At 45.0% G+C, this 17,446-nt stretch overlaps 1 protein-coding gene across 3 annotated transcripts; it reads right to left on the reverse strand.

Moving 5' to 3' along the window:
- Positions 1 to 28: 28 nt before the first annotated feature.
- Positions 29 to 17,108, reverse strand: TECTB (tectorin beta). Of its 3 annotated transcripts, none has more exons than XM_059899563.1 (11): positions 16,969 to 17,108; positions 16,689 to 16,836; positions 15,769 to 15,959; positions 13,861 to 14,003; positions 13,688 to 13,760; positions 10,020 to 10,123; positions 9,788 to 9,871; positions 5,700 to 5,862; positions 4,127 to 4,199; positions 2,965 to 2,997; positions 29 to 812 (listed from the first exon to the last, which is right to left on the reverse strand). In XM_059899563.1, exons 2-11 carry the CDS (start codon positions 16,762 to 16,764, stop codon positions 751 to 753), a joined length of 1,002 nt encoding a protein of 333 aa, XP_059755546.1. In that variant the 5' UTR covers positions 16,765 to 16,836; positions 16,969 to 17,108; the 3' UTR covers positions 29 to 750. The 3 variants fall into 3 exon arrangements, with proteins under 3 accessions (XP_059755546.1, XP_059755547.1, XP_059755548.1); XM_059899564.1 differs by having other exon boundaries at positions 29 to 1,863; XM_059899565.1 differs by lacking the exon at positions 5,700 to 5,862 and having other exon boundaries at positions 29 to 1,863.
- Positions 17,109 to 17,446: the final 338 nt, after the last annotated feature.

The raw sequence follows: 17,446 nt of genomic DNA on the forward strand, positions 1-17,446 counted from the left end.
CTACCAACATGATATATTTACACTGTAAGCTATCGTCATAGGTTATTTATTTTAAGGCATTTTATTTATTCCATAGCACCACCAAGAGATACAAGATCATTAAACATTATGATAAAAACAAAGCAAAACTAACACAACATTGTTTTACTCTGACAGCCAAGGATTTATGATTATGGCTGTGAGTATGCTATTTAAGAGTTTTTGACTAGAACCAATGAAATACGTCTTCTGTCCTTCCTGACTACAAAAATTCTGAATTTATAGGAAGAAGAGATCCCAAACTGGTTGGAGCACCAGCTTTGAGACCAGTTTCAGCTACGAGTCATTTTAATCTAGCCTATTGCTAAACATGCACCCTGTGTCTCCAGAGATTTGAGAACTAGCTTAATTTCTGAGTTCATTAACACAGTTGTAAAAGAACCATCAAACTACAGATCTCAAAACTTCTCAAATACATTAAATACAGAGATACAAACTGACGTGTTTTCCAATGATAAGCCCGCTAATTGAGTCTATACAAGACAAAGAACAGAATTTAAAGCTCAGGCTTTTCCTAGCACATCTCAGCTTCTAGCCTCAAACCGGGGTCCTCAGTGCATTTTCAGGGATCTGCCAATTCTCTACCAGGACTGCTTCTTTCCGTTTTTGTTTGCTTGACCGTGTAAATCATTACTCTCAACATATTCTGGATCACTGGGGTGGCAGTGCTCTCAGCATGAGAAACCACGTGATTTCACTGGCCATTTGTCTTCATTTTATTTGCATTTGTGTTTCCGATTTTTTGTTGGTTCCATTCGAATGGTCGTAGGTTACTGAGACAAAAAAAAGATATGGGCTTGAATGTTGAAGTAAAGCCTAAATGAGGTCAGACCATTCTCTACAAATGAAGATTTCTTAGCAGAGCGAATAGAAATAGTGAGAGCCTTGGGCATTACAAGTAGGATGGGGTTGCCAAGCTGCAGAGAACCTGTCGTGGCAGTCCCTCTGAAGCATGTTACAAGTAGCAGTTTCATTTAGGCAATGCCATATTAGCATGGTCAATGAATGCTAATGTGAGTTTTACTCTTTTTGTAGCTTGAGTCCTATTCAATTTGTAATTTTCTTTTGCTCTTAGACATATATATCAGCTATAAAAATAAGGAGTGTACACCTATATAATGTTTATACATATTTAAGAAAACTTATAATAAAACACCAGTTGGGTTAGCACTCATTGGGGGCTCTCAAGAATCATTTTCCTTTATATTATTCAGGTTTGAGCAAACGAATGTTTTCTACTCTGATTCCCACATCATCATTTGAAAGATTAGAACCCCCGCCTGGTGGCTCAGCTCTGGTCCTCAGATAGGAATTGCACAGCCTCAATGACAAAGGCTCCTTCGGCAAAGTTGGTTGTTCCTGTGCATTCTGTCCTCAGCACTGACTTTGTGCTTATGCCCTACCTTCTCCTCAAAATGCTCAGCTGCGCTTGGTTGGGTGTGCTAGTCTTTTAAAATTAGAATAGCTTTCAAAGGAGTCCGCTGCAGTCTCGACTTGACTATGGGGAAAGGAGACTCCTCCGCCGGCTGCAGGGGAGGGACGGCAGAATCTAAGAGCCACAGGAAGTCACAAGAGGAAGTGGGGCACCGAAGAAAAACAATCACTGGAATTCACGAAAATCACTGGAACACATATTTGGCAAAGCGCTGTTCTCTGCTCCCCAACAATACGGTCTTCTGTTTGTTCTTTTTGGCAGCACACTAAATGTGAGTTTGTCATTGACAGAGGAGATGGTCTTGGGTGGAGGAGCTGCAGCTGCCTGCCTGGCTCTCCCTTAGAACACAGCACAAACCCCCAGCATCACGATGAGGTGATAGAGAACATCTGTGGACCAGACAGGAAAGGAGACAGTTCGACAAGGAGCAAGGAGAACTCGACAAAAGAGTCAACTCAACATAACTGAGTCAACTCAAGGACGTTAAGTAGGTTTTCATAAAACTCTGCACATTTTGTACATAGTCATTTTGTTCATCCTCTGGGGTTTGCATAGCTCACTTTCATCAGTACAAAGAACCCAACAGATAAGCCTAGGATAGGGACCTCTGACAGATGGGAACCTGAACTTCGATAATACAGTGACGGTGCGTTTCACTGTAGACTCCAGATGGTGCATCTGAGAGTCTCAAACAGTTTGTTTGCATGGTTTCCTGTAATTGTGAGAGCAAATCCTACATCTGTGAGTTGGTTTATAAATAGAACTGCCTTACCCATCTTCTCGCATCATTTGGTGAGATCTTGGGTCTTAGCTGAAATGCTTCTTCCTCTAAGATGCTTCCCGGGCTGCTGTCTAAATCATTATTCAGCCCCACCCACCATACTTCATGCATATTAGGAAGGGCAGGAGCCTTGCCTGCCTTGTTCACTGCAGCAGTCGCACCACCTAGAAAAGTGCCTGGTACAGAGTCAGTAATTACGGCTGATCTTTACTGGATGTTTGTTGCTTGTTGGGCATTGTTTAGTGCTCTTAGCTGTAATAGTTAATCAACACAACAACTTCTGTGTATGATACGGGCAATTATTAACCCAATTTCATAGAGGAAACTGGGGAATGCAGGAGTGGGGTCATGGCCCAAGGTCACTCAGTTCATGAGGGGCAGGGTCATAGAACGGACTCAGAAATATTTGTTGAATGAACAGATCATTGAAAATCACGTTTTCCGAACACAGAAACCCAAGAGGAACCACCTAGTGATGTCTTTGCTTAGACTTGGTAGGGGGGTGGGGGAACCAGCTCTGCTTCATCCAGCTTGCCCCCAGCTGGTCCCTCCCTTCAGAGCTCAGGGGCTGGTTGGAGAGAGACCTTTCGACCTCCAATCCCCCTCCACCTCATTCAGGTAAAGGCTTTGCTGGGGCCAAAGGTAAGCCTCTTTTAAAACACACATCTGCCTGTTAAAAGCATTGCCCAGAGCTGTCTCTTTTCCTTACCTGAGAAGCTATAGAGACCGGAGGATCCCCTGCCTGTAGTGAGTAAAGAAAGAGAATACAGAAGGTTTAAGAAAAGATCACAGAGGGAGAAGTCTCAGAGCTGTGTTCCTAAAACACAAACCTGACTGGATTCTCCCCTGATGAAACCAACCCGCTCCCCATTGTCTTTAGCACAAAGTTTCTTGCAGGGTTGACAAAGGCTTCATCTCACACCATTTTCATCTCGGCTCTCTATGGCAGGGGTTGGTAAACTTTCTGAAAAGCGTGGGTGATAGTAAACTTTTTCAGCTGCGCAGGCCACTTGTTCTCTATTGCAACTACTTGATGCTGTCGAAAGTAGCTGGAGACAAGCCCTAAATGAACCAGTGTGGCTATGTTTCAATAAAACTTTCTGTATATACAATGAAATTTGAATTTCATATAATTTTTGTGTGTTATGAAATATTGTTTCCTTTGATTTTTTTCAACCACATAAAAAGGAAAAACTGCCCTTAGCTTACAGGTCATACAAAATCAGGCAGCAGATGGGGTTGGGCTCCTGACCAAAGTTGGGTGACTGTCCTCTAAAGCTCCCAGGCCTTGCCCCCCCTTGATGTCACAGCACTCTTGAGGTCAGACTTAAAATGACTCGCAGAGGTCCTCCCTAAGCCTGACTAGGCTGAGCTGCCTACGCATCTATTCCCATAGACCCTACCTCTTCCACCCCCACTAACAGTAATCTCCCTTTCCCTTAGCATTCAGCATCTCCCTCCTTGCTGGATGGTACATTCTTGAGGACAGGGCCCGTGTGGGTCTCCTTTATTTCTGAAACCCCAGGGCCCACCCAGCTCCTTTACTAGTTTTGTTGACATGCCCTGGATGCCCCAGTACGTTTCATTTTCTATTATCATTATCACCTGCACACTGTGCCTGGAAGCTCAGCACTTCCTAGTCCCTGGGGGGCATTGGAATTGAGGCCACAGGCCGAACTTTTCAGGGTAGTTAACAAACCTCCTTGATCGGGCGTGAGTTACCCACCCCCCAGGTGAGGAGACGCGTTGCAGGTAAAGGTTGTGTCTACAGGCACAACTGGTTTGGCAATTCAGTTAAAATGCTCAAACCGGCCGTGCCTGTGGACGCAGCCCAGCTTGAGGGCAACCATTTGGAAAACAGAGAAGCTTACTACGGAGGGAGAGCTCGACGACCAGGACGCCCCCAGTCTGGTCCCGGAGGAGGCGTTTTCGTTTGTCACAAGTCTGGAGACCCAGGAGAAGCCGAGGGGAGAGGTGGGATGAGAAACAAACACAGGAGAGAAAAGAGATATTTTTTTAAGAAGTCACAAAGTTGATGGAGTCAAAATTCCCCAGGCCTCAGACATTAGTTCCCTTATTGCTTTTATAACCCAGAGAGATGTATTTCATTGCTTCTCCAACTTGAGAAAAGGAAGAAATCTTTCCGGCCTTAACTCTTCAAGCTGGAACAAATCCACATTGCGTGTGGGAGGAACTGACTCCGTTTCTTTTGATGAGAAGTAAGGCTTTTACCCATAGTTACTCTCATCTCTGTGATTTGAGACGTGGATACCCGCAAAATGTGTTCTGGTTCATTTTCTTTTTAAAATGTAGTGCCAATAATAATCCTTTCATGAACAGTTAAATGTTTCTCTACTCCCTTCCCTTTCTGTTTTTGCTCATAAGTGACCACTGTCTGGCCCAATGAATCAACAGAAATAGAGATTATCATCTTATTTCTGTTGGTTACTATAGGCAATGCGAGCAGGTACCCTCTTCAGAAACACTGTGTCCTTCCTCACTGAGGTCTCTGGTCCAAATAGACTGGAGGAGGTAACAGTTTGGAATTTAACACTTTTAGATCTTCAAGGCAGTGGTTCTCAAACATGCGCACCCCTTGAAGAGCTTGTTAAAACACAGATTGCTGGGTCCCCCCAGAGTGTCTGAATCAGGTGGTCTGGGGCCAGGGGGTGGGGTGGGGGGCTGAGAATTTGCATCCCTAACAAGTTCCCAGGTGATGCTGAAGCGGTGTGGACCACACTTTGGAACCACTGCTCTAAGGACCAGGTTCTCACCTGGTCGCAATGGAAAATCGTCTTCCACCTGAATTCATTACGCATGTTGATTGATCCTGCAGCAACTTCTTGGTGGAGGAGGTGGAGGGGAAACTGACCGTCCTGCGTGAGCTACTAAATATGTCTGGGAAGCTGGGCCCTTCCTCTCACGTGGTCGGAACAGCTGTGACCTCATGTCGTGAATTCCTGCAACATCTCTCTCGTCCACCTTAAGTCTCCGAGGTGGATGTTCAGGCTGGTAAGTCACGAGCTAAAAATACCTACCTTCGACTTCCATCCAGAGCCTATTGCTACCAGCTGAATTTTGAATCTCCCTTGTCCTGTTAACTTTTTCAAAGCATCTCCATGTCTGTTGTTTCTTTCATTTTCCCTAACATTGCTCTCTGAAAAGAGAAGGGCCGCCATTACTCATCACCACTCTATCTTTAAAGAGGAGAAAACCAGGCTCTGGGGTTAAGTGACCTGGGCCAGACCATGTAGCTTGTTCGTGGCGGGGCAGACACGCCTGGAACGTCTGCCCTACCCTCAGCAGCCTTTCCTCCAGTATGTCCTCACACACATCTACACTGGTCTGTTGACAATTTCCCAGGGAAAAATACAGCTTCTCAAATACCGTCCCGTCACCCTCACAGCCTCAGGTAATAGTCTCATTCCGGGAAGGATGGCTCACCACTGGGCAGGAGAGCTTCTCACTGTCACAGATGAAAGTCTCACAGTGTAACCACACCTTGGACAATTTGGGGATGTTCTGGAACCGGAAAGCATTGAATTGGAAGGTTGCCCTGTGGTCTTTCCCATTCTCATGCACGAGGACTGTTTCATCCGTAGGGCAGCTGGAGCACACGGGGTCGGGGGAGGGAAGGGGGAGAGACAAGGTCATCTCATGAACTCCAGCAAGGGCGCCTGAGGCAAAGTCACGCACGGCCTCCCCTGGGCTTTTACACAGCACGTTATCCTTCTGAAGCACTGTGGCAGCACCTCACTTATCCTCATTTCTTTGGGGTCAGTTGGAGGAGCTATGAGATGGCTGTGACCATCCCCATTCTACAGATAGAGTACAGCAAGGGTGGAGCAACTTACGAGAAGCCACACATCTGGAAGTCACCACACCTCTGTCCCCAAGAAATGAAATCCCCCAGACAACGTCCTCCGGAGGACTGGGATACGTAAAGACTCCCAGCATATGTCCAAAATAAAGATGGTGGTGCTGGGAACGGCATTTCCCAAAGTGCTCTCACAGCCGCCTATGCCCAGATCACACCCAACATATTGCTGTGTGTGTATTGTGAGGTTTTGCCACCGGGAATTTGAATTTACATTGTACTATTTAAGCAGCGCTATATCTATTCTATAATTACCTTTGTAAAGATATTTTTAATATGAGCACAGAAAACAATGGCTGGAAGGATACCATTTAAATGTTAACACTGGCTATTATGGACAGTTTTTGTTTTCTTCTTTCACCTTTATGTTTTGTTTTTTTTTTAATTTTCTATAATGAGAATGTAATATTTGGGAAGTTTCAAAGTCCCAAATGTACAACTGCAGTAAAAGAAAAAATAATGACATAGATGGGCATTTGTCGAAACCAATTGTTCTCACCTGGGGGCCATTTTGCCCCCCAGGGGAAATTTGGCATGTGGTTGTCATGACTGGGGGGAAGATACCCCTGACACCTAGAGGGTAGAGACCAGGGATGCTGCAGAATGCCCTACAGGGAACAGGACAGACCCCACAACAAAGAATGATCCAGCCCCAAAAGTCAACATTGTCGAGATTGGGAAAGCCTGGTTTAAGCACAATACTTTTTCATTTACCAAACACATATGGATTCCCTACTTAAGTGCCGGACATTCAGCCAGGTTGGGAACAGACACAGTGGTTCTGGGGAATGCACAGCGAGACCCACAGAGTGTGAGGGTCTGTATGCAGGTGACGATGAGAACCAGGACCTGTCCTCTTCGGAACAAAGGTCTCTGGGTTCAAAAGCTTAAGACCAGTGGACAGCACCGCAGTGGAACCCGAAGTTCCTGCCCCGCCTGGCGTGTTTCTCTGACTCTATCGTCCTTCCAACTCAACACACACACTAGGGAGCAGTGCAGCCGCCCCAGGGAAACTTCATGGTGGACCCTCCCCCATCCCAGTCCATCAGAACCAGACATTAGGGGCCAAATTAGAGGTAGGACGGAGGGGGTGTTAACTCTGAGAGTGAGTGAAATGAGCCGTGAAAACTGCACCTTATATCTGGACCAGGGCCAGAAGCTGGGATCTGTTGGTGGTGGCCTCTGAGCAGTGACAAGAGCTAGGGGCATCTTCTGAGCTGTGAAACAAGACTCTTGAAGGATCATTCGGTCATTAAACCCGAGACCCTTGTACGAACTCAAGACTAAGTCCTTAAAATAGTTCCTGGCTGCTGGAGTGTCCAGGTATGGTGTCAGACAGTGGGAACAATGTAAAGCAGAGCTTTGCTGGTGGCAGGAAGGAGGCAAGTAACAGGCAGGCCTAGATGCCCTGGCACTGCTGCCTCTTGGCTCTGGCTGTGGCACCTGTCCCTCCGTGACAGGTATCTCGGGATTGTGGAATGCCCACGGGGAGGCTTTCACACCATCATCACTTCCCCACCTGAGATCAAAATTCCTATTCTAATATCTCCAGGCATTCTTGAAAACTGGCTGTTCCTTCCAAAGGGCCGGGTGTGAGCCAAAACCATTTGGGAGGTTATGGGAGCGGCCTTTCTAATTCTCCCCTTTGGCACTGGTCTTTGTGCAATTATCTCCAACCTCAAGGGGCCATTTCAGTTAGGCAGTATTTGCAACTAGGTCAGGGTGTCTTTAATTTGGCTGTGCTTAAATGCAGAGTCCCAGGGTTCACCCAGGGACCTTCTGATGTTGTAGGTTTACAACGTGTCTGCATGTGTAGCAGATACCCAAAGGAATTCCTGTGCACACTAGGGTTTGAGGACCACTTGTAGCGACTACCCCAAAGTCACATGCATTCCCTTTTCTGCCATATTACACATCCACTAGGTGAGCAGGGACACTAGAATTATCTGAGGAGATGATTCCATGGTGTGGCAGAAGCCTTTGCCCTTGTGTGGCTATTGTTTGAGAGAGGTTCCCAATGCCTCTTGGTAATTTCAAGGTCCCTGTAGGTCAGTAGTTTATTTCAGAATCTCCCTGAGGTCATTTGATTTACACCATCATCAACAGAACCTAAATGAATCATTCAAGGACAGATGTGAAATAAGGACCCAAACTAAGCTCCCATCTCTGCAGGAAGATGGGTTGCTTGGGTGTGGGCCTTGCTGGCCTGTCCTACCCTGTGTTATCAAGAGATAACGCTGCCCATATCATCCATCCTTTTACTAGCTTAGACTCTGGGTAAGTTTCTGAACTTCTCTGTGCCTCAGGTTCCTCATCTATAAAATAGTGATTGTTATACTACCTACTCTATAGGAAGTGTAATGAAATTGAAATAAATTAGTATTAGTAAAGCACCTACCTAGAGTAATGCCTGGTATGTTGTAAGGGCTGTATAAGTGTTTGTTAAATAAAAATAGATAAAGATCCAAAGTGGCTTCACCTTTGTTATCTTATCATCTTTGTCCCTGGCGGCAGTGTTTACTCAGCCCTGATGGGTCCAGTGTAACTGGTCTGCTTTGGTTTGGGGAATGGCCTCTTCTGGGTTTACTGTTTGCTGTGTGGATGACGCCTGCACCTCTAGTCTAACTCATCCTCTCCTTTGTTTTCCAAAGTTACAATTCTAAGTGCTTCTAGACAATTGTCATCTCAAGGTCAATATGTCATCCGTGAACTCAAGGAGAATCCAAACTCCCTTATCCAGAACCCCTCTTCCCTAGGAGCCTACGACAAACAATTTCTCATCTTCACAATTCACGGTGCAACAGCAGAAAGCATTCTTTGTCACATGTTCCTCAGACATTGTACCCTGTCCTTCCCTCTACCATATCCAATTGGTTGCTAAATTTTTATTGCTTCTCCCTCCCTTGGGTGACGTTGGATGACCTTCTTTCCATTCACTTGGCTACAACCTTGATTCAGGTCTTATCACCTTTGGCTCTAGAGCTGCCACAGCCTCTAATCTGGTCTTTCTACCTCCCATGTTCTGTTTCTAACCACCCTATGTGAGATTTCCAGAATCACATTTCTATACTATAATCCCATTACTTTAGTCCTCTACTCCAAATTTTAAGAACTCCCCGTTACCTATGAAATTATTAGTAAATAAAAACAATGATATTATTAAAATTGATTGAATACCAGCTAGGTACTATGTACTAAGCTTTTTACGTGGATATCTAAGTGAGTTCTCATCAGGGTTCTGATGTCAGATTGATTGGATTTGAACCCAACCTGCCCACTTCCCCATAATGATTGGATGTGAACCCAACCTGCCCACTTCCCCATAAACACACACATACACTAACTATGTGATATTACTTAATCCCTCCTGTGCCTCAGTTTTCTCATCTGGAAAATGGGGATGATAGTAATAATACCTACCTGTTGTAAGGCAAATGAGTTAATATATGATAAAGCTCTCAGAACAGAACCTGGTACCTAGAAAGCACTATGTAAGTGATTCCTGGTATCAGTACTCAGTCTGGAAGCACAGAAGAAGTCACTGATGTGACCCTAACAGGCTCCACCTCTTCCTTCCAAGCTGTCCCAAGCCAGAGCAGCCCTGGATCTACCTAGCCCCACCTCTCAGCCCTGTGGTCCAGAGAGCCGTACCTACCCCTTGTTGATCAGCTGCCACTGCAAGGGATACATGAAATCAGCCGAAGGTGTGGCCCAACAGCTGTTCACAACCACTTTAAACCTGGAAATGAAACAAAACGCATCACTGTGAGCTAGGGAGTTGTATGCCTAGAAACTTTGGGTGATTAAAAAGCCTCTGGGCTGTTTTTGTTTGTTTGTTTTTCTCTTCTTTGTATTTATAAATACAAACATTAAGAACACACACTTACCTAATGCTTAACCCTTTGGCTTCTACTCCTGCAAACAGATCTGAACCAATTTCGGAGGTCTCCAGGATAAAAGGCGCTTCTTTCTTAATGGAGAACTTGGCATTCTTTGGAAGGAAATTGACACTGGGCGTTATGATCTGTCAGACTGAGCAGCTGGGTCTGACGGGAGCAGATGAATCGGGATGGAAGGGGGGAGGACAACCCAAAGGCACAGGTACATGAGACCACAGTGAGACCCGCCGGGACCAGAGAGGCTGTACCTCCTAGGATGCTGGTGCCATCTTAGAAGGGATGAGGACATCACATGTATGTCCAGGAGACTGTGCTATATTGAGACCAAAATCATAGACTGCTGTCCCCGGTGTAGCCAGAGGTGCTTCTCCTGGCTCCATCTCCCAGGAACCAAGAATTGGAATATTGGAATAATACCTCCACTTGCAGGGGAAGCTTCCTGATTATGTTACATAGTGGAGCACAGAATCTGCACCCTTAGTTCAATTTCTGAAGCAAAACGCTTTTAAGGGTCAGTTTTTCCACTTCTCACCTGACAGTGAGGCAATACTCAGTGTGATTTCCCCCTACTTTCTTTGTAACATGAAAATTAGGGACCTATGTCCAGATAGCTTCACCCTTTAGTACCTGGACAGTTTATTTTGGCAAATTCTGGGCTCTGCCTTTTAATAGGGGCATTAACCCAGGAAATCATACAGAGAAAAGAGTCACTAGGATGATGAATGGACCACCAAGAATGGCATGATGTTTAGTTTGGGAAAGACAAGCTTGAGCTAGTTGAAGGACCATCAATAACATGTAGTATCGTTTCAGAGGACAGAACCAGGACCAGTGGGCCAGAGTTCGGAATGTCAGATTTCATGACATCAGATTTCACATGCTGACCTAACATGAGAAGGTCCAACTTTCCATTGCCCTTGGAAGAGGTGGGGAACCCATCCCTCAGCAGCCTTGCAGAAGGGTTTTGGGCATTGGGTGGAAGGTCAAGATTAATCACCTCTGAGGTTTGTTCTGACTCCGGAAGTCTATGATTTTGGTCTCTATTGCTTGCCTTCGTTCCATCCCAAGCTTTGTCATTTGTTTCTGTCTAACTAAAAGGAATAGTCAATACCATTTTGATTGAGTAGAAGTCAACCTAATCCCACTCTGACATTGATGTTCAACCCTATAAAGGTAACAGTGCTGGTGCTAGGAGTTCTCAGTTTCCACTTTAAACAAGGTCAAAGTTCACAATTGTGAGAATGACTACTTCCTCAGGCATTTACTTTGCACCAGGCGCTGTGCAAAGGGTTTTATAAGGATTATTTCATTTAACCCTCATAACAAACCTCTCAGATAAGTGCTATTATTATCCCCACTTAACAAATGCATAGGCGGAGGCCCAGAGAGGTTAACTTGTCCGAGGTCACACAACTAGTAAATGGTGGAAACAGGCTTCAAACCAGTGGTCTGATGTCAAGGCCTATTTTCTTAACCAGAATACTAGGCTACTTCTACAAGTTGACTACCTTCCTTTATTTCGGATTGGGAGTCAAAATAACTTTACCAAGAATACCAACCACGGACCGTTTTGCAGAATTGAGTGGAAGGGGGTAGAGAGAGAAAAGAGGAAGCATGCTGAATAGAACTGGTGGTTTTGGAGCCTGGCATTTGGAGCTCTCAGAATCCTAAGCAACTAGCAGAGCATTGATTCTATTGTGCCATGCAGGGCACAGCTCGGTCTCTGGTAATTTGATGGAAATATATGCAGCTAGCAGCTGTTGCTTCAGAAACACACAAGAATGCCCTCAAAGCAGAAGAAGGGAGGAGAAGAAAAATACCAACCTCATGGGTAAGGCACAGGAAACCGAGCCCATCGTGGGAATGTTAATCAGTACCAAAGTCTCGGTTATAACCTCAGAGCCCCCTCGTTGCCAAGGTTTTTTTGTCCTGTAAGGGTCTTGGTGGGCCCTAGGGAAGGTCTTAGCCTCATTTCTACCAGTTCAAGGAAGCAGTCTGTCTAGCCCAGAGGATGGCCTGGGTGATGCTGAGGACATGCTTCCTAATTTTTGTTTTTTCTTAAAAAAGTTATAAGATTTGATATTTCTGTCTGAAACTTAGCTGCACCTAACTGATGGTGGATGATGACTTTTGACAATCGTGGTGCCTCTCCATTTCCAACTGTTGTAAAACCTTCATAGGGTCATATCTATAATTTTATCTGGTTAAAGCAACAATCATGTATTTCCAGACAGGGACTCAGTAGTAAAGACAGCCTGTCATCAGGATGTCCCCTGAGTCTGTTGTCAATGTGTGAAGCTTATTTTCCGCTCTGGATAACCTTCAACAGTTACTACAGTGGTTTTGCCATCCTTTCATCACCCTGGTGATCCACGCTGTTTTAACCCCCCTGATTATAGGTCAAGGGATTGTATGGGATTTCCTTTTCTCAGGACTTAACCACTAGTGGTGTGTAGCCTGGGGCAGATCTAGGTTTTGTGGGACCTTGAAGCTTATTTAGAGAGCCCTCTTTAATTAAAAGAATCAAAACTTTGAATACAAAATTAGACACAGGGCCTTGAAAAGGGCCTGTGGAAGTGAGGGGTCATGAAACTTAAGCTTCATTCCCTGCATAGTAAGTTTGCCTTGGAGACCAATGTTAGGGGACCTTGTTCCAGACTGGGTACTGCTCTGGACCACCTGTGGGATCTTGGACAGATCATTTCCTCACTGGGTTTCAGATCCTCAGCTGTAAAATGGACTAGGTTATTCTAGGATCCCTTCTAGCTCTCACCTTCTAAGTTCAGCAAGATTAATAGCTTCCAGGGAGCTGGTAAAGCAAGTTGAAAGAGTTCAAGGTCAGTGGAGTTCCAGGTAATATAGTTGTTTCCTTTGCGAAATGAATGGGTTGCACATGGTGGCCTCTAAGGCTATCTTCCAGTTCTAATGTTGGAAGTAAAGGTTTCTATTTCTGCCTGCATTTTCCTTTAGCCAGCTGGGCCATCTCCTATGTGCATGTCCCCTCACTGGAAGCTGCGGGTCTGAAAAACAGAGCACCCCATCTAAACAGGAGGCCAGCTGGGCTAATGGCCATTGCATATTCAGTTTCTCTGGAGCATTTTATTCTTAGTGCCTTTAGCTTTGATGTCAACGTAGGCAGCATGCCCAAATTAGACAAAGAGGAGGCCCACTAAGTAAAGGGCTTTGGAGACCAAAAAACTAGGCGGCAGCAGCCAACCCCAACCTCCCCCCTTAGCCCTGTCCCAGGTAGGAATCTCACTACTCTGTGCCGAGGTTTTAACAAGAGCTGGACCCTAAATATAAATCTCTGGAGGGGGCTGTAGTGGAAACTAATCTTGATTAAGCATTAGACCTTGGCTGTCTTTACTGCCGACTGACCTTTGATTTCTCTTATCTCAATATTCTCATCTGTGAAATGGGAAGATTGCCCTTTTTTCTCCGTGGCACCTTTCCTTTCTTCCCTCCAGTCTATGAATCTGAATGTCTGCTGCATCTAGTCTTTAAAGAGGCTTAAAGCTAGACCAAAGCTTACGTCTCAATTCAAATTCAAGAATGGGGGTCTGCATACAGCTTAGAGGAGAACAAATGCTGAGGAAGTATCCCATCATCTCCTAGAAAGGCCCCAGGGTAGCAGTGGAGACCTGGAGACCACTTACAGTGTAGAAGTTGAGAGACAACTGGCTTTCAAATGTGCCCATGCTCCCGTTCTTCACATGAACAGTGGCCACTCTGAAAAGGGGAGAGAATTTTGCATAAGGACTGAAACATGCCTGGTTGACAGGGACTGCAGAACACACGCAGCCAGCCCTCCTCTCGCGGAGCAGCTTACCTCTGGTCAAAGGCAGCCTGGTTCACCAAGTAGGTGGAGTGATAAGTGCAGGAAAAAGAGTAGTTCACAGGCTGGTTCTTTACGATCACGGTGCTGTCGTTGGAAACAATGTGGCTGTAGAAGTGGTAGATGGGGGGCTTGTACTGGAGAAAGAAAGAAGGCGGTTAGGGTGGCCCTGTACCCCCATGATGTGAATGAGGCCTCTTGGATAAATGATTGAAGATGGTTCAGAAAAAAGCCCAATGGGGAGGCATGAATGTCTGCCATTGATATAGCACCCACTCTTGTTTGTCGGTGAGCTGATAATTTTTGTAAAGAGATCTTAAGTCTATTCAAGATTGTTTGTTTTTTTTTTATAAATTTATTTATTTTATGTATTTATTTTTGTCTGTGTTGGGTCTTCGTTGCTGCATGCGGGCTTTCTCTAGTTGCGGGGAGCGGGAGCGGGCTTCTCATTGTGGTGGTTTCTCTTGTTGTGGAGCAAGGGCTCTAGGCACGCGGGCTCAGTAGTTGTGGCGCACGGGCTTAGTTGCTCCGCGGCATGTGGGATCTTCCCGGACCAGGGCTCGAACCCGTGTCCCCTGCATTGGCAGACGGATTCTTAACCACTGTGCCACCAGGGAAGTCCAAGATTGTTTATAATAATCTAAGTTGAATGTTGTACACTTAAAAAAAATCCATATACCCATTGGGCTTCTGACCGAAATGGACTGGCTCAGGAACCTCTATCTCCCAACATCAACTTTTAATTTACTTTCCCCTGTCCAAGTAATCTTATGTGACACCTTCACCCACCTCCCATCTCTAGAACATTACTGCCTGGTTCTTTGCTCTTTCCTTCTTCCAATCATGAGCACTATTTCTGAGATTCTTTCCTCTGACTTGTTGGACTTTAAAATCACCGAATATTAGAATTAAAAGGGATCTTGAACATTCACTTGAGAAGTGATCTGCCTAAGACTGCATGGATGATTTCTAATTCATTTTACCAGGATATTCAAAGACATGATGTTTTTGTTAATCATGCCCATGACTCTTCTCCCTAAATCCCTGAATCCTTGTGGGACCTTTAGGAAGAGGAGGTAGCCCCAGGAGCTGAGACCCGATAGATGTACCATCTCCTTCAGTCAAGGCCGTAGGAGTTCTAGACGTGAGCCAGAGCGTCAGAAGACCTAGGCTCCCTTCATGAGTATATCACTACTGGTTCTGTGGCCCCGAACTAGTGGCTTTGCTGGGAGGTCTCAGATTTCTCCTCCATCCCATGAGGATACTTGGCGAGAGTATCCTGATTATCAGTAATTCTGATTACCTGTCCTGGGTACTTCACAAGACCCAATTATGGGTTGTGTTATACTTTGGTCACTTCTTTAAGATGACTTCCATTATCTTTTTATTTTTTTGGCCATGCTGCGTGGCATGTGGGATCTTAGTTCCCCGACCAGGGATTGAACCCGTGCCCCCTGCAGTGGAAGCACAGAGTCTTAACCGCTGGACCGCCAGGGAGGTCCCTAAGATGCCTTCCACATGCACCCCTTTGTCACCACTTCCAAGTCTCGGGCAGAGGATGGCTCACCCATCCAACTCAGGAAGGATGGCAGCCATGAGCACGTGTTCAGAGCTCCAAGTGAGGTGGAGGTGGGAAATGTACTTTGTTCTACTCACGGAAGGTGGCTTAGCTGCTCAGGCAGTGAATTAGGAGAATAAAATTTAAATCCAAAGAGTCACCTAAACTAGACAGAAGAAAAGAATTTAAATAACACTAATATCTCAGGAAATTTGGGAGTTGGGACTGACTCTTCAAAAGAAAGTGGTGAATTCTGAATCTTTTTAAGGGTGGACAGAAGATGTCTCATTCTTGGGCCCAGTTGCCTCCTCTTAGCAACTCCTCCACGTGTGGCCTGGTCTTACCTCGGACTGGGTTCCACAATAGGACTTGTTTTTAGGTGACAAATCTGGGATTACAAATTGGTAGTAACCTCCTTCGTGGACCCCATTGTAACACAGCCCACCGAGCGCCAGCTGGTGCACTTCCCATCCATAGGGACACTCTGGGATTTTGGTGATGATTGTTTTCGGATAACAAAACACAAGAATGACATCTGGAAAGAGGAAAGACATGGTCTGAAATCAGATCTGGTAATATCTACATATGATGGGCTCCTGTTACAGCTGAGCATGCAAAGCAGTTAGTTAAAAATACTTTCACCACTATTCTTCATGAGCTGTGACGAAAGTTTTCCCCCAACTTCAGTCACTGAAGTTCCACTTTTACAGTTTTTGAAACCTCTGTGTAATATCTGCATTATTCTTAATATGTATTCAAAATTGGTCCACTTTTAAGCTTTAACCTATATTAAGGAATGTATTTTTGAAACCAGATTAAATGTATTTTCATAAATATATTTATATTTCCAAAAAATATATATATATTTCCAATCCATTCAATCTGGTTTCATATGTATATGAAAATCCCATGAAATGAGCATATAAAATTTAAAATGTCCATTTATGCACAATGCTATGAAACAGTAATTTATGGCACAGGACAGAAAAGTAGTAGTCAAACAGAAAATGGGAAGAAAATGTGAAGATTTTATCTCTATTTGTTCATCTATTTAGCAGCCTCTAATTTTTAAAAAGTGTAACTTCACCCAATAGATTTGTACTTTCTGTGGGGAAAACCGGATGGGCGTTGGGGTGCTTAAGTGCTTCTACTTGGCTACAGTATCGCATTTTCCTAACAATAAAAGCCCAGGGCTATGAACTCTGCGAAGGGAAGTGTCAGGAAAAGTTCCTTTCCAGGAAAATGGGCTAGCACCAGAGCATACCTGCTTTATTTGGAGTGCAAGATCTCGCAGAGGCTTCTGCAAAGACAGCCAACAGGACGAAGGCCCTCAGCACCATTGCTCTTGCCAGGTGGCCAAATCAAGCTGGCCGAACGTTCACGGTCCTCTCAGGGCCCGAGCCTCGATCATTCTAGGTCAGAAACACGAGCGAGAAATTAAAATCAAGGGTGAGCACAAAGCAGCACGTACAGAGGAGATGGATCGTGCATCCCGTTTCTAAGGGCTCTTCGTCTGCGTTGCGAGGCAAACATGGGGCTCATACCACAGAGAGTGTCAATTTCACACGCGGCTGCTCGTGTTCCCGACTGTTTCATTCTCTCCGACTGGAGACTGCCTCTCAGATGCTCCCCAAATCTCTGTTCCCAGTCCTAGCTGGACTTTATATACGCCGAGGGTGTAAAAGAAACCGGCTCCAGATAAATCACAATGAACATGCATTATCCACCGTGGGGGGGAAATAAAAGGTAACCTTGCACAATAATCCGATGGGAAGCTCAGTTACGGCCTCTTGAGGCTAATTTCTTTTACTTCACAGAGTTGGAGAACCTTTTTTTTTTTTTTTAAACTACTTTTTAAACCAGGGGTGGAATAAAAAGTTGAATTTTTTCCTCCTCATACAAAAATAACTCTGATTGGAGGTTACAGGTTACAATTTGCATGGTTGCATGGTTACAGGTGACAATTTTCTTCTTTTACATCTTGCTTTCTTTGGTTTATTTCTTGCTTTCTTATTTTTATAT

This window comes from Balaenoptera ricei, chromosome 16 (genome assembly GCF_028023285.1).
Source record: "Balaenoptera ricei isolate mBalRic1 chromosome 16, mBalRic1.hap2, whole genome shotgun sequence".
Lineage (NCBI taxonomy): Eukaryota > Metazoa > Chordata > Mammalia > Artiodactyla > Balaenopteridae > Balaenoptera > Balaenoptera ricei.